The sequence below is a fragment of the Tauraco erythrolophus genome, chromosome 5 (genome assembly GCF_009769465.1).
Source record: "Tauraco erythrolophus isolate bTauEry1 chromosome 5, bTauEry1.pri, whole genome shotgun sequence".
NCBI classification, from domain to species: Eukaryota; Metazoa; Chordata; class Aves; order Musophagiformes; family Musophagidae; genus Tauraco; species Tauraco erythrolophus.
In genome coordinates, this window is record NC_141469.1 from 57,607,200 (window position 1) to 57,631,324 (window position 24,125).

At 39.3% G+C, this 24,125-nt stretch overlaps 1 protein-coding gene across 1 annotated transcript in view; it reads right to left on the reverse strand.

The window, feature by feature from the left end:
• SNX25 (sorting nexin 25) overlaps positions 1-24,125 on the reverse strand; it is an 87,818-nt gene that overhangs the window by 55,750 nt on the left and 7,943 nt on the right. The window contains exons 2-3 of the mRNA XM_086611760.1: positions 18,483-18,567; positions 9,253-9,469 (exon numbers count right to left, since the gene is read on the reverse strand). Of these exons, the coding sequence (XP_086467886.1) occupies positions 9,253-9,469; positions 18,483-18,567 (302 nt within the window). The remainder of the gene's footprint in view (positions 1-9,252; positions 9,470-18,482; positions 18,568-24,125) is intronic.

Below are 24,125 nucleotides of genomic sequence, written 5' to 3' on the forward strand. Positions count from 1 at the left end.
TGTTGCAAGTAAGACTTCAAAACAAGTTCCTTGGAACAGCTTGGATGTAAATACTCTGTTCTTCTGAGGAGCAGTGGTTTATGAAGATGATGTGTAGTCTTCATTATCAACCAGCGCAGGTGGTGCAGCTGATTGAGCTCAGAAAGCTGTTTATCTTGTTCTGGTATGATCTTTTCTCTCTGGCAGCTGAATACCTAGCTATTTTCCTCAGTGCATATCCATTCCTCTTGCATACTCCAGACATATCCTACAGCCTTCTCTACGCTGCATCAAACATTCCCCATCACATGCTCTCCCTAAAGGCATTCATTATTTATCCAAAACCAGACACATCCCAGGCAGACTACTGGCAGACAGAAAGTCTGGGTCGTTAATGTAGAGCCACCTCTTACTGGGGAATTAAAGTCTTCCTCTTCTAGACAGGTCAGTCCACCCAGTCACCCACTTAGAAACACAGCCAGAAGCACACGCAAGATGCTGGCAAACAGAATGACTTACACTGAACGTCAGTTGGCTAGAGGCAGACTAACCTCTCCTAATGACCAAATCCTGCATGTTAACAACAACACAGAGTTAGAACTAAAAGCAAGTGGTGGTTGTTTGTTTGTTTTTTTTTTTTTTTCCCCATGAACACACAAACCCAGCCCTTTTTGGACACTCTCATCTTATTTGTGGGACATCCTGCATAGTGATTAGATCAAGCTATACCTTCATAACATGTGCAAAGCATGAAACAGAGCCATAATACACATAAAATTTCACTAAACTGAGACTAGCATCTTTGCCTTCAGTATCTCTCTACAAGTCTCCTGAGGAACGCTAGTCTGTTTGGGCCTGCGAACACCCCGGAGTATTAACTGCACCTATACTGTCATTCATGCAAGAGAAGTAATTTCTCATAATCTGTCTCCCCATTGTACAAATTTATTCCCAGTCAACAGCCAATGCATACGGCTTGGCTGAGCTGGACCTATGCCAGGACTTTTCTGATACACAGTCAACAGAACACAAATGGAAAATGGAACAGAATTAACAAGTAGAAAGGCAAATATTTGATTCTTACCCTTCTAATTTGTCTAATGTGTTTCTGCCTACAGGAATGCAAGGGGGTAGCAGAGCTGCATACTCTCCCTTTGACAGGCCATTTAAGAAGCGCCTCAATTTTTTCTGAAGTTACTTCCATTGCTGAAGAAGACATGACTCTCTAGAAGAGGGGTTCTTTCAATTGTTTTCCTAGCTAAACTGTACATAAAATGTGATCTAAAAAGCAGAAGGGAAGGCCCAGAACCCCACCAGATTTTTATGAAAAGAACAGAGAAACAAAGTCTTCAGGAAATTCAACTCTAAACAAGCCTTGCTATCAGTGCCAAACAGTTGTGTCAACAAATCCTGCAGTTTTCATTGCTGATTGGGCAAGAGAAATAAAGGGGAGACTGAGAGCAGCAGACGAAGCTTGGGGGGAGGCTTAGCAGTTACAAAACAAATCAGTATGCCAGTGGTAAAACAGAAAAGACATCCAAGCTTATATGCTCCTTTGCATTTATACATGAAGCATTACAGTTCTATTTGCCTCAATATTAATCAGCTTGCAGGGAAAATATATTGTGTGTCAATGAAAAGTCTGCGGAGAAAATAGCATCCCTTGTAACTCAGGCTTCCCCTTCACTGATATCCATTAAAAAAAAAAAAAAAAAAGGAGGAAAAGGAGCAGTGAGCACAGAAGTATTAAGACCACTGCTCAGCTACCAAACTATGTCTGCTTACTATCCTGGAGCAGGAGCTAAGATGTCCTGATCATGCATATCCTTAAGGCTTAATATAAAACCTACATCTTCAACTCTGTAGGAATGTGATCAAGAGTAAAGAAAGGTACTGTTCATTTTGCAGAGACCAACGGGAAAAGCAGAAACTTAACTGCAATCCGCATGCATGTACACAAAGCAGACTGCTGCTACATCTCTCCAGTGTCAATAATGATGGTAAGCACTACTGAATAACCAAAGTAGTAACATAGGCGCTATTTCTCTTCCTATCCAATTTTGAACATATGTTATTAGGACTGTGTGGTTGGAGTTTTTTTTGTTTTCTTAGTAATCACAGAAAATTCTTAACTAAAACTGTTTGCAGATATTTTTAGAGAGCTCTGAAAAGCCAGCCAATTATCCATAAATTCTGAGCACAACTGTGTGCAGTGAACGAATACAAATGTGGCGCTCTAGCAAACAGTTCCAAACCAGGCATGATACAAGCTTTGTAAACCAGGCTCATTTCATCTGCTTTAGGCAATAAAAAATAATGCCAAGTGGCAACTTAATTCATTTGTGTCTTCTTGAACAGTCAAGACTGAAGTAATAGTGACATATATTGTTGTATTAAGATGCAGGTGACTTCAGTGATTTAAAACAGTAGACAGAACTCATGCTTCACACAGCATGCTTACAGGTCATATCCCTCTTCACTCCCTCATGAGCTACAAAGCCAGCCTTAACCTTGCATAAGTTTCTTTTCCTTAATTTTCACTTTATGAGATCTTAAAGCCTACTCTGAATTTTTAACCCTATCCAATGCTATTTCATAGTGCCAGAAAGCAAAGGGATTTCCTTCAGCTGCCTCCCAAACCAGGGGAAGTTCAGGCAGCAGTCTGTGATTTTAGATCTATAGGTAGGGCCTGCCAAAGCACACTCCTTTGTACTGGGTATATTCCAAGCAGTACTTTTCTTTTGGACCAAACTGACACCTTCTGTAACTACCCCCTGCTCTGAGATGGCTTCACGCAATTACTGATCGAGTATTCCTGATGTTCAGCGAGATACAAAGACTTTTCTCCTCGCTGTTGCAAACCTGTGAGTTCACCCAGCACTTTATAAAGGAAAGCAGAACTGCAGATTTGCTTCAGCATTCCTCAAGACGAGCAGTTAAAATATTACCAATGTTACAGAAATATCATAATTTCCTTCCACGTTAAAACTAAGCAACTCTGAGCCAATATCAACACCTCTTTAACAACAGTTCCTCATTTCTCAGGAATGCAGGTCCCACTGCAGTTCTATAATACTAGACTATCATCTATGACTGGGCTTCCAGCTTTCCCAATACAGGGACCTCATGGAAATATCTCTTTTTATCTAGGATCTACTCTAGATATCCAGAGTTTTAATTAGGACGATCTGGTCACTCCCTGTATTGTAAAGACTCATTACAGTCAGGAGTATTAAAAGACTCTTGGTGTTTGTGGTTGGGTATATGCTCCTGATGTGAAGCATTGTCTTTATTTTTATATAGTCTCAATCCTCATGATGGCATGGAAGAGCTTAAAAATGAATCCTAAAAGGAGTGAAAAAAATTAAAAGCCAATCTCAAAGTTAGCACTTACAATGCCCATGCAACTTGGGACTTTGCAGATTTGGGGTTGGAAGTACCACTGGTTCAAGGGCAACAAACCTCAAATAAGTATACTGATTAGGAGACATGCAAGACCAGGAACTTAATGATGACAAACAAGATAAACCTGTCTGCTTTGAAAATAGGAAGTAAACAAATAAATAAATGATATCCAAAACAAACAAACAAAAAACACACACAAAAAAAAAAAAAAACCGAAAGAGTCCATAATAACATTAACAACAACTCTACAGGAAATTATGTAAGGGTCCTTTCTCTTTAAATAAATAAATCACAAAGTGTTCCCTTCAGCCTTGCTATTTCTTTAATTAGTCTTTCAAGAGAGAGTTTTGCAGAGTTACATTTAAGTCTCAATCAGTACAATTGTGAGCTGAAGTGCACATGCAACTCACTCTAAACGATATTCATCAGTACATTCAACACTCACCATGGGCTTTCATTAAACTGATTCTGAGAACTACCAGAACCACATGCAGTCTGCATCTCTTCACTGGTATCGCCCTCAGATCTCTAACCTTCTTGGCAGTGCAGCAGAATGAAAACTGCTTGAACTACCTGAACTTTCTAAGAAATAAAATAAACAAATCTAGACCTTTACAAGCCAGCATCACAAACACACCTGAAAAAAGTAGCTACCAAAAAAACCACCACACCTCTGAAAACAAACCACAACAAATCCAAAAAGCACATCAAAAAATAAGGACTAAGACAACATCAAAATTTCCACAGCTGCCATTTTTATCAATATACATCAGCAAGTTTTATAAATCACTTTAATATTTACTGTGATGATACTGCCTAGGCGACACTAAATCATTAACGGGAAACTCAAACTTCCCACACCAAAGCCTGAGGGCAATGGTGAGCTTTAGCCCTGGTGCTACCCATGAGTTAACTTTAATAATGTGCTCAGACCTCGGCTTTTTGTGACTATTTTGTTCTCAGCACTATCTTGCAGCAACTCCCACTGCGACGAACCTCTTCAACTTCATACTAATCCTTTTGATACTCCTTTCCAGATGCTGAGTGCGATAAGCAGTTCTTGGTATTCCTGGTTTGTGGGTGGCAAATGGAATTATAAAAGAAAAGCAAGTACTGTGGGAAGCGTTTAGCAGGCATCCTGACAACTTGGATGCATCTACAGGATTAAGCAAGTTAAATCTCAAGTGCTAAAATTCTGTTTGCATCAAACTGCTCTTGATCAGTTTGTAATGGCAGAACCTTCTACTTTTACTGAGTGTCTTATCACACTACATATTGTAATCACAAAAAATACACCAGTCATATAACCTATACGTGCAAAGGTATTCACATCAGCCAAAAAAATTAAGAACCAAGTTGTCTTCTCTCCTTACCCTGTAATACATAGAAAACAAAAGAAATATTATCAAAACATGTACAATATGAACTTAAATCCTCAAATCACTTGCTATACTGATCAGTCAAGTAGCAATTTCCCCACAGCACTTCCCTCCTCACACTCTCCAAGAGCTCTGAGCTCTTAAATACAGGTACTGAATCAGCACTGAGAGTAGCCTGCAGCCCCCAAGCATCCATTTCGATAATTCACAACTTACGCTGCAAGTCCAGGCACACATAAATACTGCTGAGCATCCCATCAGACGTCCTGTAGCAGTCAACTTGCCAGAAGCAGCCTGCCACACCACATATCCATATTTGCAGAAACCAATTCTTCCTCTACCTTTGGCACCAAGGTGCCCCAGCTGTAAGTCAAAGACAAACAGAAAACGCTTCCAACCAAAAGATGTAGGAGAGGGAAAAAAGTAAAAAAAAAAAAAAAAAGGCAGTGTCACCGTGACCTCTTCTTACTGAGATTTGTTCAAAAAGCACTGCTTCTCAGAAGGTTCAAGAAGATGCAAGGATTAACTGTCTTCAAATCCCATTTCCCTACTTATGTCATGCAGGCAAATCTCATTTTGCCTACGCTACAATTTAGAGACCACCAGCACACAGTGTTATTTATCAAACGCTAATAGTTCTGTAGTAATATCTGATATGGTTATTCTTAGCCCTCAATAAGCATAAGGGAACTTCCTCTTCCTTTCATGTGGACAGCTTCACAGAAAGATGCTTACTATTTATTTTCACTTTGCTGAGTCCTTCTGATACTGACTGTGTATTTCATCCAGACAAATAGCTGTCTCTTGCTTTCAACAAACATATGTTACCAGAGTAAGACCACATTCCTGGGATCAGGTAATTCTAGCCCCCAGAAAGAGCAGTGCCACCACAGACAATACTGCACCTGCATACCAACATGAACGTTTCCAGCATTATACTCCACCTTACTCAGGTCATAGTCTGTCCTTGATCACATAAAATGGCATTGCTGGTATTCAGCTTGCTTATGTTCTGCTTAAAGCAGCCAAGGAAAGATACTTGAATGAAACATAAAGGAATGAAAGGACAAAAAGCTGCTACAAACTAAGAAAGGCCAAATACTACCCTCTCTATCCAGCAGAATGCACTTGGCTAACCCTGCTACAAACATGCTCCTGATTCTGTAAAATATTGGGGAAAAGGGCAGTGGCTTCCACCAATAAATCTAAGGGTGATTTTCTTCCACATCTCAAACTCATAAACTAGCTAACACTGGAAACAGGGGAGTATCATATCCCATTTCTACACTGAGCTATTAGGAAAGAAACAGTTTCCTATCTAAAAATATTTTGAATTGCCACAAATTTTGTAACCGAAAAGCGACAGGATCCTTTGGAGCCCCAGCTGCACCTCAAGGTACCCCCCAGTGATGCACATAAGATGAAAAAGTTTGGATTTGCCTTGCCGACAGCTTGCACAAGCTCTGTGTCACCCCAGACAGCTCTGCCCACGGCTAAAGGAGTGCCTCTGCCCTTATTTCACTCTGTGGAAGTGTCTGGCAGGTGCAGGAAAGACAGTTGCCATTAAAGAAAGCCAGAGGATAGAATGCAAGAAAGGGGAAACAGACCTAACGCTGCCAGGCTTCTCCCTAACGATTCCCTGCCTCCCACTGCCCAGCATGGAAGTGGCCTCTCTGCTTCTCATGCTCTCCCTCATTCAGGGAAGCGTTTTTGTTCTTATGTTGGCCAGCTGTAGCACCTTTCCTCATTCTGAAAGGTCGCAGCCTCTTTTCATCCCCTTGGAGATCCTGATCAATCAGGTATCGCAGGTTGAAGTTATTCAGTTATTTCAGCAGAAAAGTACAGGGATTTCCAGGGCTGATGTGCACTGGGTGACAAAACACATGAACTTCACACTGAAGAAACAGGAGTCTCCGTCCTCCTGGACACAGACAGTTTCTTTCCATTACTTTATTGAATTATCTGCTGTCACACAGAAAAACTGAGACAAAGTGGCACAGGTAGCATGTCCTCCAGAGATGGTATAAGAAGTATATAAATTCTGTAAGCCACCAGAAAACAGACAAAACACCCTTTGCTGTCACACTGCAGCATGAACTATGCAGTGGAAATGAGATGCAGTGCTCCAACAGGCATCACAACAGGAAAGATATCTTGCTCTAATTGCAGTCTCTGTTCCACTACATTTATCATCCAAAACTAACTGGATTCATTATTAGAGACACAGAGGGAAATATGTGAATGCCAATTTAAATCTACCATCTTTGAAACGCTGACAGAAAGCAAAGGTAGATCAAGGAGATGTCTGTGTTCCCTACATTAGGAAGAATTTTCTGTGTTTGAACCATGGAGACATATAAATGCATTGAAGACTTTCCAAGAAACTCTATCTTCCAAGCTAGAAGTGACACATTTTGTAGTTCTGTCTATAGCTTAAAAAGTCAGCAAGTTCTAGCACAGTAAACTCAATAGCAGTTGGCAATTTAGTACAAAACTCAAATTATTCTTAAAAAACACTTTCCTTTACAAAGAGAACTGCATCAGAGCCTTCGGTTGTGCCTCCAGGTTTACAACATGCATGCTCAGCTCACCCAGCAGGACAGATTCAATCTGTCGCGTGTGAGCACAACGTCACATTTCTGCTGACTTTGCCAAAGTACATGCAGAGCATTTAAACCCGCTCTATGTCTGCCAAGAAAAGGTGATCCCTGTGCAATTTCCATAAAGCTTCCTGGACTTTTTGAGCAAGTTTAGATGATCAGCGTGCGATATATCAGTGCTTCACATTTTGCATCATGCCACCAATCTGCTGTCAGGCACTTTAAAACCAGACCTTCTTCCTTGTGAATTCAGAGCCTTCCACAGTATTCAAAAACAGTCAATGGATCCAATTTCAGCATATACTATACAAAATCTGCAGTTATAGCTGTGGGGTTGTTTTTTGAGTTTTTTTAACTTATCATATTAATTCTTGATATGACCTTTTCATTACTATGTTAATGCAGTCTACCTTATCCAGCATTGACTGAGGTGCATTTACCTTTTCAAAGTGAAAAAGTTAATTGGAAAATACCCAAAAGAATTTATTTTAGCTCTACATAGTGGAAATAACAATCCAACAAAGACCTAGACGAAGTGGTCATAATTCTCAGTAGATAAGGAACCTCATCAAGAATCAGCATTAATAATAATTAGTAATTCTGCAATTGTAGATTCTATGTCCTGAGCTTCAAACAGGAAAACACTGATGCTTTAAAAAAAAATAAATACCGTCCTCATCCTTTAACGGTTCAAATCAAAATCTCCCCAAAACATATGCGCTTTACTGCGATAAAGAACAAAAGCAAGCCTACTGCTTAAAAATCAGGGAGCACATTTAGGAGCTCTACCTGACCAAGAGATTTCTACCATATGCCAGAGATTAAAGAAAGTAGTATCTGGAATCCAGTGCAAGGTCTACTGTAATGTGCATACATCTTAATTTCTTCTTTTCTTGAATGTAACCACCCTTTAGTTTCTTTTTTGTCTTTATTTCCTACACATTAGCTTACATAAAGCTGGCATCTACCACAAATATATTAACCCTATCTTCTGCTCCAGAACAGAAAGAAGTGTCGATAGCAACACACAGGCTGTTCACTGACAGAAAACAGTTGATCTTTTTCCTCTGAAGGAGTGTTAAAAATATGTGGATCTGACTGTAGGCAAAACAACTTCATAGTCTAAATCTGAACAACCAAAGCATATTTCAATTAGGATACCTGAAATGCAGGTAAGTGCAGACATAGGCCCAAATTCCATACACAACTACACAAGTTGTGAATTCAGATGTGGGAACTGCGTAGGCTGAGAGTTCCCATTTGCAGTTACAATTTGGTTGCAACTCTAGTATTCAGTGGATGGCTGACCTTTTTAAGTGAGCAAAGAGAGCCTTGCTGAAAAAGAAAACTCATTAAATTAGCAAGATAACCTAAACAGAGAAAGAAAATCCAGCCAACCGTTTTTCCAGTAGAACAATCTTGTTACTGCAGGACAGGCTGCTTACAGAAACCACAAGGCTTTGCCTCCCGGGGCTAGAAGAAATAGGAAACTGAATGGAATTAACCCTGGTGCTATTTTGGAGAAGGTGCAAATAACTATCTTCTTGTCTGTTGACTGCTGTGACGGCGCCTCTCCTTTCTCTTGCAGGTTCACACTACTTGCAGGAACTGCTCACACGGCCCACCTCCTACAGTGAGCAAAGGATCCAAGGATGAAACAGAAATAGCAGTGAATCCAAACTCTGAGAAAAGGAGGACAAGTGTTTCCTTCCACAGGTCTTACAGATGCCCTGATGCCTGCTTGATCTCTAAAACTGGTAACAAGCCTGAACTGTTTTCTTTATCAGTTGCCTACAAAAGTGTTACATTCTTCATTGCTTTGATATAGCACATCTGAAAGCAAAGACAGAAACAGAAAATTCCAATGAAATGCAGAGTTTTGTTGTTACCTGGCATTGGCTCCTTTAAGGTCACAGAAGTGCGAGAGTAAAGCTTTCACTACATCATTGCAGACAACTTTAACTACATCAATGTGACTCAGCCTCTGTCGCAGCTGCTTGGCAATCTCCCAGAAGTCTTCAGATAGCAGCTGGTACAGCTGGCCTTCATCTCTGCTGAGTTGTCCATACCAGGACAGGATGTAATCTCTATAGCTGTAGTCAAACACTGAAAGGAGAAACAAAACAATATAAAGAAAAAACTGCAAAAGGGAATGCACATCAAGATAGGAAAAACATAATCTTCTGCCCTTCCCAAAATTTAGATGGGTAATAGGATTCATATGTTCTTCTTTGGGTTTTAAATTCTTGCCAAAGAAAGTAAGGTTGGCAACGTCACAGAAATCTACACTGAACAGGTTACTGGAGGTCATATAGTAAAGCAAAGCCTGTAAGTGGATTTGCTCAGACAGTCAGGTTACCAGCTACACACAAACCTCAAACTAATACCTGTCTCTCAACAATGGATGTGGTTATACAAACTACCATATAATCTGACTATGTTTAGGCTCTCACAGACTGAAACCAGCTGCCTCTACACAGGAATTCAACAGTCTCCACTCCAAAGTCACAGCTAAAAGGGGAGGTGGTAAAATTTTTGGATTTCAGGCAACATGTACAATTCTGAACAACACCGCAGAAAATACATTGCAGGATGAGAAGAGGTAGAGATAAGAGAGAGCAAGCAGATTAGTGAGACAGCATGAACTTCAAAACTGACATGATATTCCAAACCATATCGACAAGCAGCAACCAAGATTACCGTAATTGCAAGTCCCATGGCAACACCATCTTCTACCGTTCTGATTTTTCTTTTTGACAACATTTGCGTGCTGCCAGTTTTACTGATGCTTCACTATAGCAGATGTCCCTGGAGGTCTAGGAGGCAGTAGGAGCGGCTCAGGGAGCATGCATGAGCCATGTTTACCAGTTACAACAAGAGGGGGAAAACACTGGAGTGGAGGGAGGAGTCATTTTGCATCTAGCAGAGGGATAACGGAACAAGAAGGGGGAAAACAAGTCGTGTGCCTGACAACCTGAGCAGCTTCTTTACCAGACATCCTGATTTCAGACTTTTTATATCAAAAGTACATCTCAGTTGTCAGTGTAAGCCTGTGGTGCAAAGTAATCACGTGACTTGACTATTTCTTACTTTCCACTTTGATAGAAGTTGTTTGTTGGCAGATTAGTAAACTATAAAAAGCTCACTGGCACTGTGACAGTGAACTAATGACACAGCCATAGCAGAACAACTTAAGTTGAATACTTTTGCCTGCCTGAAATACTAGCGGACCTCATCCAACATGGCCTTGTTGAAAACATTTCAAAAGAAAAAGCTGAAACTAATAAAAGTCTCTAGTCAAATGTTTCATAAATCAACTTCCTCAGATTTATAAAGAAACTGAGTCACTTCACTGAGTATGCTGAAATATACAGTTAAAAGCCTTTTGTTAAGTCATTTCAAGGCTTTTAAATTAATTATTCAGCAAAATAAATAGATAAATAAATAAATAAATAGCTATTCTGAAGTTTTGATTCTTTTTTCTGATCCAAGAGAGGAAAAAAAAACATGCAGAGCCATACTGCAGGATGGGAACTTCCAATGTTGAAATATATTCAATTTCATTACTTTTCTAAAATAGAAGAAATCACATTTCATTGAAAACTGCCACCCACAAACACTACAAAGTGATAAAAATAGTTATAAAAGGTAGTGGTCTTTCGATAAGCAAGTTGAGGAGTAATGTCTCAATACACTGAAGAGCAACTGGAAACAGCATTTTAAAAACTGAGGCTTATTACTTATCTCAAGTCTCCCATCACAAAACACATTTTCAGTATCTATTTTTTCACAGCTGTCCCCATGTCCTTCTGCAATCACCTTTTTCTTATAGCTTGGTTACTCTCTTCTGTTGCAATACTTCAAATGCTGTGGAAAGCCAATCACAGCACGGATTCTTCCCTTTCATCTACTCCATGAGACACCCATAATTTCTCAAGTGCATTCAAAACACACTGTATTGTGGCATTTGTTATCATCATCACCAGCAGATAATGAATTCTTCAGATTTTCTTACAGACACCCTCTCTAGCCTTTGCAAGAGTGCAAAGTAGAATATTTCTTCAGCATCTTTTGCCTAAGAAGCCAAGTCATGGCATAGAGTGGTGGTGGCTCCTACGGATATCTATTGGACAGAACTCTACAAAACAAGAGCACAAGAGTAAAACTTGTATCTCAATCCCTTAGACTTCATTCTCTTTCAGAATATTTATCTATTCCCACCAACTCTTAATTTATCACGGTATTTTTAGGCAACTCCTCTCCAAGACGAGCTCAGTTCCTAGTTCACTCGATAATCACTGTCACATCCAACATTCAGTCTCTGTGCTCTGATAAAGCACAACATTCAAACATATAACTCTTGCAACTTTGCTACACTCCTGGTTGAAATACTTGAAGCAAGATCTATTACTGTGGAAAGACTCCTGCTCAGACACAGCAAGGTGGTGGTATGGTTCTTCATCTAGGTGTATCTACATAAAAAAAACATGAAATCTAGTGGCAATATCAAACTAGAGACAAAAGATTACTAATCATCACCAAAACTAAGCCATCCAAGTATGAAATACTTTGTGTTTCTCTCTGCCAGTTACACACTTTCAATGTCTTAAATGGATTACTCCACTTTAAACCATTTTTTCCTGCACCTACCTTTTAAAACTCTCTTCCTTCACATGCTTTCCATAGTTTCCTTGTCACTTTTGAGCCTTGTTGCCCTTCCTGCATCACAACAGTGTAACCATGCTATTCTCTATAAAATTCAGGGTACTTTAGAGCCCAGAATGTATGTCTAAATGAGAAATAAGACAGCTTTTAGGACTTTGTTTAAAAAAAATGAATAAATAAATAAAAAGGACACAAGCCACAGACACTAACAGCCGTCTGTGCTGGGCTAAGACAACCGCCTCATCCATGTGTGTCATCCTGGCCATGATGTGCTGTTGTTGCTTTATTTTCATGCCTATTGATGCAGCTGGTGCCTCTTTCAGCACTCTACAGAAATACAGAAAACAAATGTAAGAATTTTAGAGTGCAGCGTGCTTCTTTCAGAGGAGAAATCTGCTCACGCATCTACTCTCGTGATTTTTACACTGCACATCCTCTAAAACATTGAAAATAACTGGTCAGAAGACAAGAAAAGAATCAAAAGACAAGCAGAACACATTTCAAGAGTATCTTGCTACCACTAACTCAGTCGCTACAAACATGAAAAAAAAGGCTTCAAATCAGATGCAGTGACAGCAATGAGTCTGCTGCAAAACTGTAGAAACTTCTACTGGGTTTTCTAGATTAGCTCAGGAGATCCAAGTCCACAGTTGTTATAATCCAATTAAAAGTCATTCCTGCATGAACGTGAAGTTGAGCCTCTTCAATTTTCTTACAGTCTTTTAAAAGACTGTAAACTAAAAGTTTTAAGAGTAGAGAGCCAGAAGCTTGTGTGGACATTAGTGAGGACACCCCTCTAGACCCTTCCTTCATTCCTAACCTCTCACAGGTCTACAGTAACTGCAATCCCTTCTTCTTCCACGTTCATTCATTCAGAGGTTCAGCAGGACCACAAGTGCCAGTGGGTCAGACTGGCTTCAAATCTGCAATTTGCAGAGCTCCATATTAGACAGTCTTTATGCTGCTAAGACTCATTAGCCTACTTTATGAAAAATAACATAGAAATCTGAAAAACAAGGACTAAATGCCTACCCATTTTCTCAAAGCATCAATAGAAAAACAGACAAGAAATACTTTCCCTATGCAAACGTGGACACAGACATCAAACAAGAATAAAACATCCTTTCCTGAAAGTGCTGAAGAGACCAAACTGTTGCATTACGTTATGGTCAAATCCAAAACTCTCCTGTGACTATATGAGCAACAGAAGAGAAGGTATAGCTACAACACCAGCTTGAGTTATTCTACAACAGCAAGCATTACAATCTGTTAAACAGAAATGCAACATTAATATAAATGGTGTTAAGATCCTGCATTGGAAAACCACCAAACAGCCAAGAAGGGCTATTACAATACTGTGCTACCACAACACTAGATTTAACGTGCAGGATATGGTTTTCATAAGGTATACTTGAAGAAAAATACTTTCAATAAAAGTTTAACAGAAAAAGATGACAGACTATACCGTGGTTAAGTACCTGGCAAAGAACTGTTCTATAGAAGTAAATATTAAATGCTTAGTTATTTGTTACAACTACTACTTTTTCCCCTCTGCCAAAAGCCAATTCAGGTAAAAAAAAAAAAAAAAAGCACGTTATCTTCATCCTCAAAAAACAAACTAAAATATTAAAGCCCCTTATATAAATAACTCATAAATACACTGAATATGCAACTCTAATGTATCCAAGACATTGATTTTAAATTTAAAGATATAAAAGGCATTATTTCCTTACTATATTTTAGATTTTGTTATGGTATACTATACAATACAAATTAATAGCTATACAACACAAACTAAGATGATGAGGTTTATACTTAACATCATCTTTATTTATTGAAGTTTCTCATGCCCATTAAATCTTTATTTACACCATGGTGTTAAAGGCTGGCAAAATGCTGTGTAAATGCTCAGACTTCAGTGACTGGGAATCTGCTTCAGTCACTAGCAATAGTGATTTATAGGTTTCAGTTCCCTTGTTAAAGTTTGTGCTTGGAAAAACACCAGCATTCCTTGGTTTACTTGCACTTTACAACATTATTCAAACTCTATGAAACCGACATGTTTCTTTAATAGACTAGATGTTATCATTGTGCGTGTAAGGACAGCCCCTGTGCGAAAGGGATCATACCCTGACAGTCTCTCACTCCACATTGGTTTAGTTTATTCCAATTTTCTTGACATGTGCTTATTTAACAACTATTATGAATGTGTAGAAAAAACATGGAAATTTCAAAATATATAAACAATAGGGAAAATAAATAAAGTGTTAAAAAGATCCACAAAATGCGTTTGAAAAAAAAAAAAAAAATCAGACAAATTTCTGTTTTCATAGTTTTGCCCATGTACCCTTTGCGGAGAATTCCTGGCTCCAAGTGCCTGAATCCCAGTAGCCAAGAGAACATGAATTCAAATTAAGTCTTACTCATATTTTGGACACAAACAACTCATTTTTTGAGAGCTTTGAGAAAAAAAAATATATACAGCTTTTCGAAGAGTGGCAGAAGTTACTGCAAACTTTTTTCCTAAATGTCAATGTGTGGATCTTAAGTTGGGAAATGAGATAGACTGGGAAAAAACTTCTGTAAAGGGAAGTCCTGCCTTACATCCCTAACAGAGTTCTTCTGAGTCAACAAGAACACAGGAGGCAAGATCTGATCCACAGGAAGAATCTAATTAAATTCCCAAAATACTTCCCCCAACAAGGTCACCTCAACACAGGGTTGAAGGAAAATAAGCCACTAAGAAAGAGGAGATGGCTCTCTAGCATGAAATATTTCAACAGCTAAGAAATACAGCATATGAATAGAGAGTCAATTTTCACAGCAGAACAATGTCACCAGTGGAGTTCTGCTGGGATTTGTGCTATGGCCCATGCTGTTTTACTTACTCATAAATGATCTAGTAAAGCAGGTAAGTAATATGGAGACCAATTTTCCTGGCACTACTAAAGCAGTAGAGACAAAGGCTGACTGTGAAGAATAACAAAAAGACCACGGGATATGTGGCAATAAAAATGGAAATTCAGTTCCTGGGAGACTAGCTACACACATCAGATAAACGCACTGACACCTACAGCCCTCAGCTCAAACAGCACACTGCGCAACAGCAGCACAAGTCTGACTGAGCACAGTCTCTCTGAAGAGCCATCTTCCTAAACTACCACACGATATGGGCTGAAAACATGAAGTTACCAGATAAGCAACAGAAAATGCTAAAAGGCTAAAAGTATTTGTAACAATTGGTAATCTTGTCTTTGTGTAAGATAAATGAAGGGCAAGAATGAAATCAATCTACCAGGAAAAAACATGAAAAATACTGAAAAAATACATTTCAGTGTTAGTCAGTCGAGTACTACCAGCTGAAACAGGGACTCGGGTTTAAAAGTAAAGGCCTTCTCTTTCTGCCATGTTCAACAAGGAAAATCTTTTTATAATGTTACACTCGTTCTGATTTTGAGCACTTAGATTTCATAAAACACACCACACAGTAGCAGAGTTAATTCACAGCTTTCCCTCACCTTGTACCTCCAGCTTATGCAAGTACACTATAACTAACAATGAAGTAGCACTCTGAAGCACTGTCATTTTGTACTACTCTGTTGTCAGTGTGAAGTAGGAAAGAAGTTGAGAACTGAGCTGTAAACCACTGTAAACAGAAGCTCCTCTTTGGTGGCACTCAGCGACCAACATTGTAGAAAGAAAATTCCCAACAACTCAGTTACACTGGCTTTGGCAAGATGAGAAGCTATCCAAGACATGGCCAACTATTACCAGCCTACGACCATCACAGGAAAACTATCTAAGACCACAATGTTTTTAAGTTTATTGAAGTAAGACTGATCGTTGAAATGGAATCATGCATGACTCCTTCAGTTAAAACTAAGGATGCTCACTGATATCTATCCTTCCAACTACGTTAACAGACTATGACGAGAACATCAGGAAAAATGCAGTAAAGCAAGTGACAGCTTGTCAAGCAAGACACACCACAGAATCTCAGGGAATGGTGCAGTAATGGAGAGCCACTCTAAATCCAGAACGAATAGTCCACACAGACCAGTAAAAGCATGGCACGACTGAATGAGTTAACAGTTAACAGGCAAATCTTGAGGGGTGCAAGATAGTTAGCAACTAACAGTATTAACCAACGGGCTGTCTCTTCATAACCAGCAATAGCATTTCTGAAATCAGGTGATGCTGGCTCCTCCAGAAATGTTATCCTTCTATCTCTAAGGTAACACAAAGGGAAATAGAAATCTGATTAAAAAACCACTGCAAAACCCCATCAACTGTGATCATCTGACACCATTTACTCAAAACCTCAGGCAGCAGTAGGAGTCTGAACTGGTCCTCAACATTAAAACCTCAGGAGAACTCGAAGTCTCCTAACTAAATGAATGAGACTTTTTAAAGCATTTTGTTGAACTGCATGTTAGATCCGGACAGCAAGAAGTTGGCAAAATTTCCTGGGATTTACAAATATTTTAATCCTCATGAGTGTAAGATTGATTAGCATTAGAGTATGGCACTAATGAAACAGAAATACAGACACTATTTTTTTTATATCATTAGTAATAAAGTTTTATTTCACCATGAACTTGTAAAAAAAAAAAAGCATAATATCAATACAACTACAAAGTTTGGAACTGTCACAGGGCAAGGAATGTGCCCTGTCTATTTTCAGACTGATCATTTTACTATAATAAAAAAGTAAAAATGTTTCTTTTTGGATGCATTCAGAATCTCAAACTTAAGTTGACTCGGACACCTTCCAAAAACAAAGGCTTGCTTAAGTGTACATGTGGTAGAGTGAAAAGTACAGTCTCATCCTTGTCAAATCACATAACGGAGGAGAAATTGGCTTAGTTAGTCACTTAGGTCTGGAAGAAACACAACCAAATCTGACAAGTTTGCAGTCCAAAATTCAGAGTGAGAATGGAGAGTAGAAGCTACTCTGAAAAGAAATATCAGAAAGGCAAGTAAGCTGTCACAACAGAAGTTCCTCAACTCTGAAAAATGAAATCCCTTAAATATTGGCAACTTTCTTTCAGCCTTACTGAGTAAGGATGGACTCATGCATTCAACTGAATTATCTGCTGCATGAATACCTTAGATAAAGACAGGTCCTGTATTTTTCTCAGACTCCTATCTGCAAGTAACAGGAGGGAAGTGTAACACAACTATCTTTCCCACAGTATTCCACAATACCTGTTGTCTGTCTCTAGATAACCCCACTACCTCCAATTTTGTGCTGATTATATCAAGGCTTCATTTCAAATTCCAAGGCAGGTTATCCAAAATGTAAAGTACACATGTGAGAATACAGCAAATAACTTGTCTGTGCTTGTTTCATACAATGAAAATGCTGCCTAAAACCAAATTATGATACGTTCTAATAGTTCACCTTCACAGAAACATGACAGAGGTGGTGAAGTGTTCTAATTTTATATTTTAGCTACATATCCTGCTAACAGTTATTTCTAAAAATAACTTTAAAAACATCACACATCCCAAGAAGTTTTCATTTGACAACCAACCTGTTTAAAGCAAAGTTAATTTTAAAATATACTCTTCAGATGTAAAAAAAGATAAGGAAAAAAGACAGTGCTGCACAGAAATTTTAAATGAAAAAAATACTCAAAATTCGATAAAATATTTACAAAAGACTGAAATGGCATCAAATTTTATAAATGTATTTTAAAAGCTACAGCACACAACTCTCTGTGGTTTCTTCTTTCAATATACAAGCTAGGTTTTTCGCTCCAAATCATCTTTAAGTTCCAACCTAGCATAATCTTTGAAGTAACAAATCAAAAACTTTTTCCTTGAAACTCTGACACTATCCCAAGTTCTACAATATTTTGTATTACCAGGAGTTAGTTGAAAAAATGTGTGCAGTAGTAGCAGTTACTCTTTATTTTAAAGAATTGTAAACAAGATATTTGAAATCCATACGATCACAGTCCACATTTTACAATCTAAAGCCCAGTGACTGTACTGGTGAGCCACTGATTTCATAGACTATATCAGCCAGAAATACAAATGTTGATTTTAGATTCAGTTTTCATGGTGAGAATTGCACTAAACAGGAAGACTGTTTGCAGGAGTCTAAAGGATCTATCAGTTCAGGAAAACCCAACCAAGAATCTTCGAAATCCTACCCTTTTGTTTTGTGCACAAGTATTAAGGACTCTATTTTAACACATATCTATAAAAAACAGTCGTTTACACACATTTTTTTCACATTTTATGACAAGGTATCAGTTAAATTGCAAAAACTATATCACATTACTTACTGCAGCAGACCTTTGGGAAGACCAAGACGTTGAACTTTTATATCAAGGAAGAAACCAGGGTCATATTCTAAAATCCTGGAATATTGTGCAGTCATAGTTTGCTAAAAGGACAAGAGATATTCAGAGTCTAATGCTCCTTCGTCCAAGTTAAGACTCACCTTCTTTCAGTGCTTTATCCATGTTGTGAGAAATGACCACTCTCCTTGACTGGACTGAATCATGGGAGCTTCCAGATGAATCACCCTGAAATTCAAAGAGAACATACGTTGTTCATTAAGCACATACTAATACCCACTGCTGCATATCATACATTGTATGACCTGCCAAATTATCTAAAGGTTAGGTTTTTTGGTAGAAGGGAGCTGTATCCATTTGCAATTCAATGCATGGAGAACAGGACATGTGTTTACTACAACTGGACTCTTCTGTTCAGTATTTTCACAGCTTTCTAAGATTCCCAAGAGATAGGTCAATAGCAAATACAACACCTTTACAGCCTACTGTCACAACAGACTTCATTTAGCCTCATAAACCACTTCTAAAATAAAAGTGAAGCCTTAGATCTCCTACAGTAATTTTGGTTCATATTCTTTTGTGTTTCTTCCTTCAAAGACACTTCTGGCCGCTGCATTTCAAGCTGCTGTACTACACAAATATTTGTCTATCTTGAAGTATTAGCTCTTACAGTGTCCAAACAGGTGGGTGGATGGAGAAACATTTTTCAGGGTGAAGACAAAAAGCAGTGATTCATGTTGTCTTTAAATAGAAAGGAGTGTAATTCAAATCAGAAATAGAAATTGTCCCCACTGCCACTCAGCTTACTTTGCACCCCTTGATGGGAGCTAAGACTCTCCTCAGTGAGGAAACAGCACTTCAGAAACATCCCAGTTCCTTCAAAATTCACCAAACAGAGAATAAGAAAGCAGTATAAACTTCCAAGGGGGATTTAAGTAAAAACACTCTTTAACGTTTTTAAGGGTAGTATGCCATTATTCCAGTAAATTTGTAGGCTAATAGTGTATTTTGGTGGAACAAGTTTTCCTTCTACTGCAGAATCTAGTACACAGCACATCTAACGAGACACAGATGAAGGAGTCTAAGCACTACCCTAACAGCAAAATAAAGCTGTCCAGACTCTCTCACACCTAACACACAGCATTGCCACAGACACTTCCCAGGCATTCAGTACCCTCCTTCCACCCACAGTTAACTTGTTCCAGCTTTGGGGTGTGCACAGCAACACTCCCTACACTTCTTCCAGCAGCTACTCTGAGGCCATGGCTGTGGTCTTCCAGCCATTTTCTTTCTACCTCGACAACACTATCAACGGCAAGAACCACAAGATTTCTGCATGTTTGCCTCCATTTGCAGCCTTTCTTACTATCAAAACCATAGTTAAGGAGGGGTGAGAACACAGTGTTATCCAATTAGTGAACCACTACAGATTTTCGTAGCCCCCTTTCATCTGAACACGATGCTGCTCACAGCTTAAGCCATACCCACCTAAATGACTGCAGGAAGTATTTTTGCTGTTCAGAAGAACACCTAACAACAACATTCATCAGGCTCCAGTACATCACTTCTGACTGCTAATGTTGCTGTGCTTCCTCCACGCAAAGCTGTGTTAACGCCAGTCATGCAATTACTTCAGGATTTTTCTGGTTTATTTGCAGCCGGAAATCAGATGATTCATAACCACTCCAATTTAAAACGAAAAGAGACAGACTCACAGAGACATTAAACATCCTGAATACAATTCAGAGGGGGAAGGGATTCAGAAAGCCCTATTAAGCAAACTCACTCAGGTGTTTCTGTGAAGAAAGAGCTCCTAAACACGTGGCCACAATCCTGACCGAAGCTCCGTGCTCAACATACTCTGTCTTCTTAACACTCTCGCTAGCTTGGCTATCCTACAAGACTAATCTTTCTGCTAAACTGAGTCACACCTGCATAGAGGCCGGTAACCTCAAGCCTCTAACTCAGGCATCAATAGTTCTCATTTGTACCTAGTTTGGAGGAAGTGTTTTTATGGCCTAAAGCATCAGTAAGCGCTCTTATGAAGCGCTAGCCAAATTACCCCTTTCAAAACTAGTTTAAAAGACAAGCTGAGATAAGAAAATCAGAAATGCTGAACTCTTAGTTTTGCCTCACCATCTGCCTCAGCTCAGGATTTCTTTATAGCCAAGGGAACACAAAACAAATGCCTTTGGAGGGGATCCATGGTTGCAAGTAGCTTGCTCCACATCACCACACTATGATCCAACCTACATACTTCCATGAAGCAGGAACTGACCCTTTTATGTTTCAATCTTGAACGCTCATGTTAAGAACAAGACAGACTATTGCCTCAGTGAAATGCTGCCTCTTAAATACCACGATACAAACTCACGTTTCAGCTTGCAAGAATATATTTCATTGACAGCATCCTCTGAGGTTGGTATATTTGACTTCTAAAAGGCACCGGCTTTTCATTCAGAAAAAAGAGTAACATCAACGTTTAGCATGGGAAACTTCAAGTAAGAAAAGTGAATGAAAAGAACTTAAAAGGTAAGAAATTAATACCACCACTAGCAATGGCGATTTTGCTGCTGCACAAATGTAATTACTGAAGGGCAAAGGAAGATGCACGGTATATTGGATTTGCTGAGAAATTTTCCATACTCATACAGGTATTGCATACAACACCATGAACAGTCTGAGACAAAAGCACAGAGCAAGAAACAAACCTTGTTTAAAAACAAGGTTTCAACTTTGTTTAAAAATAAACTTTCAAGAACAGATGAGCATCTAACATTCGAACAAATAAGAATGTTTAAATGTATTGTAGTGACACTGGTTGGGTTATATCAGACCTAAGAAAAAACAGTTATGGGGAGACTCTGTTGCTGCCTCCAAGTACCAAACGAGACGGTACAGAGAAAAAGGATCCAGACTTGTCTTTCAGATGCACAGGACAGAAGCAAGGCTGCAAGACAGGGAATTCCCATCACTTACAAGGCAAAACTATTTCAATCATGAGGCTGGTCAAATACTGAAATGGGAGGGCCTGAGAGGCTGCGGAGTCTCCATCCTTGGAGATACTCAAAACTCAACAGGAGAAAGCCCTAAGCAACCTTACCTAGTAGGTCCCTCTGAGCAGGAGGGTAGACTAGACGGCCTCTAGACATTCCTTCCAACCTGAACTATGCTGTGATTCTTAATGATCCTTCAGAGAACTGTGAATTTAATTTAGTGACTGATAATGGATAAGATCTTAAGTTGCCTTCTCTAAAACAGCTGATCAGACTCCTTTTTCCTTTCAGTCTTATGAACTTGCATTTAGCAAAATCGTCTTAAGTCTTGTTAGCTTAGATCTGCTTTTAAAATATCTGTTTTTGTGAAAATAATCATGAATTGACTAAATAAGCAGGCACCCCCGAGTTTGATGACATACAGCAAACACACACCTTAAAACCAACAGTAAGAACCTGGTAACACAGATTTACCAGCAACTGTGATAACAGAAAGATTTCAGAAAATTCACAGTCCAAACTCAGCTCTAACAGCTAATGAATGAAAAATCCAGATTTCACTGGAAGATTTTCTTCCCACCCCTGCCTAAAGTCAGATGGAGGGCACGTGCAGAGAACAGGTTCAGCTAGAAAGTCCATATTTGAATGTTTTCACATTTTTCTCTGTGTCACTCATCTAAAGGAAAATGGTGCTACGTTTCATGAAACAGTCAGTATAACCTTGACCGAGCCAAAGATGTTTGTAAATGGATTTAACACAGTCAAAGCTCTATCTTAGATGCTCTTTTATACTGATTAAAACCTGGTATGTTCCCATTAGTCCTGACTTGCACTATCAAAGCCCCCCCAAAATTGGGCCACACTCTGTGAAGTTTGTTGTTGAAGAATAGCCAAAATCAGACTGAAAACTTCAATAAGGCTTAACAAAATGACTTGAAGGGGTAGGGGTGGAGCGCATTTGGAGAGCACATGCAAAGAATGAGGTCACTAACAAACAAGGAGGCCTGTTTCCTGGAACAGTTCAAATTTTCCCCAATTTTGACTTTGTTTACAGGCTGAAAAAAAGGATGTGTGTATTTCCTGGAGACTTGCAAATAACGCTCATTGTTTGATACTTTCGAGAACGATTTAAGATGCAGACAACAAGAGTTTGAAAGGTCCAAGGCAAAAAAACCAAGGCTGGCATTGAGCCTGAAATTTTGTCTTAGGCTCAATCTCCTACAGATGCAAACATTAAGTTAATATCATTTATTGGTTTAAACAATTTACATAATTTAAAATTAGTTTTGAAGAAAGCAATAAGTAAAAGAATTAAGAAGATTATTATGTTAAATAAAGAATTAAGAAGGTGTTTCAACAACTACACTGAATAAATGGCAAAGCACAGAGAACACAGGAGTACCTTCCACTATCAAGAAATCCATCTGCAACACAAAGTTATCAAACAAAATTCTTAAAACATAACAACAGAAAGCCAGGCACATGCTACGGGCACGCCACAGGCAGGCTTACTCTGCCATGCAATTAAAGCCAGGAGCAGAGAAAAATTAACAATTATTTCTATTACATTAACTCAATTACAACAAAACTAGAACAGAGCTCAGGACAGATCCCACAACATAAATGGGCATTGTGCATGAGATGCTCAGTTTAATCACAGATCTGAAAGGCAAAGACTACATCTAATTCAGCATACAAGAAGTATCCAGTTACTCACAGCTACTCGTTCCACCCATTGCTGCCCTATTAACTTTCTTCTTTTCTTTGTAAAACATACATTAACATCAGACTGGACGTTGATCATGGGAAGTCAGAGCTTCAAATAATATTTCACTGAACTCTCCATAAATTCATAGAATCATAGAATGGTTAGAGTTGGAAGGGACCTCAAAGATCATCTAGTTCCAACCCCCCTGACATGGGCAGGGAAAGCCTCCACTACACCAGGTTGCTCAAAGCCTCATCCAACCTGGCCTTGAACACTGCCAGGGATGGGGCAGCCACAACTTCTCAGGGCAACCTGTTCCAGTGCCTCACCACCCTCTGAGTGAAAAATTTCTTCCTTATATCTAATCTAAATCTGCCCTCTTTCAGTTTAAAGCCATTGCCTCTTGTCCTATCACTACAGGCCCTTGTAAAAAGTCCCTCTCCAGCTTTCCTGCAGGCCCCCTTTAAGTACTGGAAGGCTGCTATAAGATCACCCCGGAGCCTTCTCTTCCCCAGGCTGAACAGCCCCAACTCTCTCAGCCTGTCCTCACAGGAGAGGTGTTCCAGCCCTCGGATCATCTTCATGGCCCTCCTCTGGACTCGCTCCAGCAGCTCCATGTCCTGCTTGTGTTGGGGACTCCAGAGCTGAACACAGTATTCTAGGTGGGGTCTCACGAGAGCAGAGTAGAGGGACAGAATCACTTCCCTCGACCTGCTGGCCACGCTCCTTTTGATGCAGCCCAGGACACAGTTGGCTTTCTGGGCTGCCAGCGCACATTGCCGGCTCATGTTGAGCTTCTCATCCACCAGCACTCCCAAGTCCTTTTCCTCAGGGCTGCTCTCAATCCATTCTCCGCCCAGCCTGTACTTGTGCTTGGGATTGCCCCCACCCATGTGCAGGACCTTGCACTTGGCCTTGTTGAACTTCATGAGGTTCTCACAGGCCCACCTCTCCAGCCTGTCAAGGTTTCAGCTTTAAATGATCTGGATAGAGTTTTTTCTTATAGTAATAAATATTATTTCAAATTGTGATGTGAAAATAAATTTTCTATTCACAAAAGTGCTAGTATTCTCAATTAATAC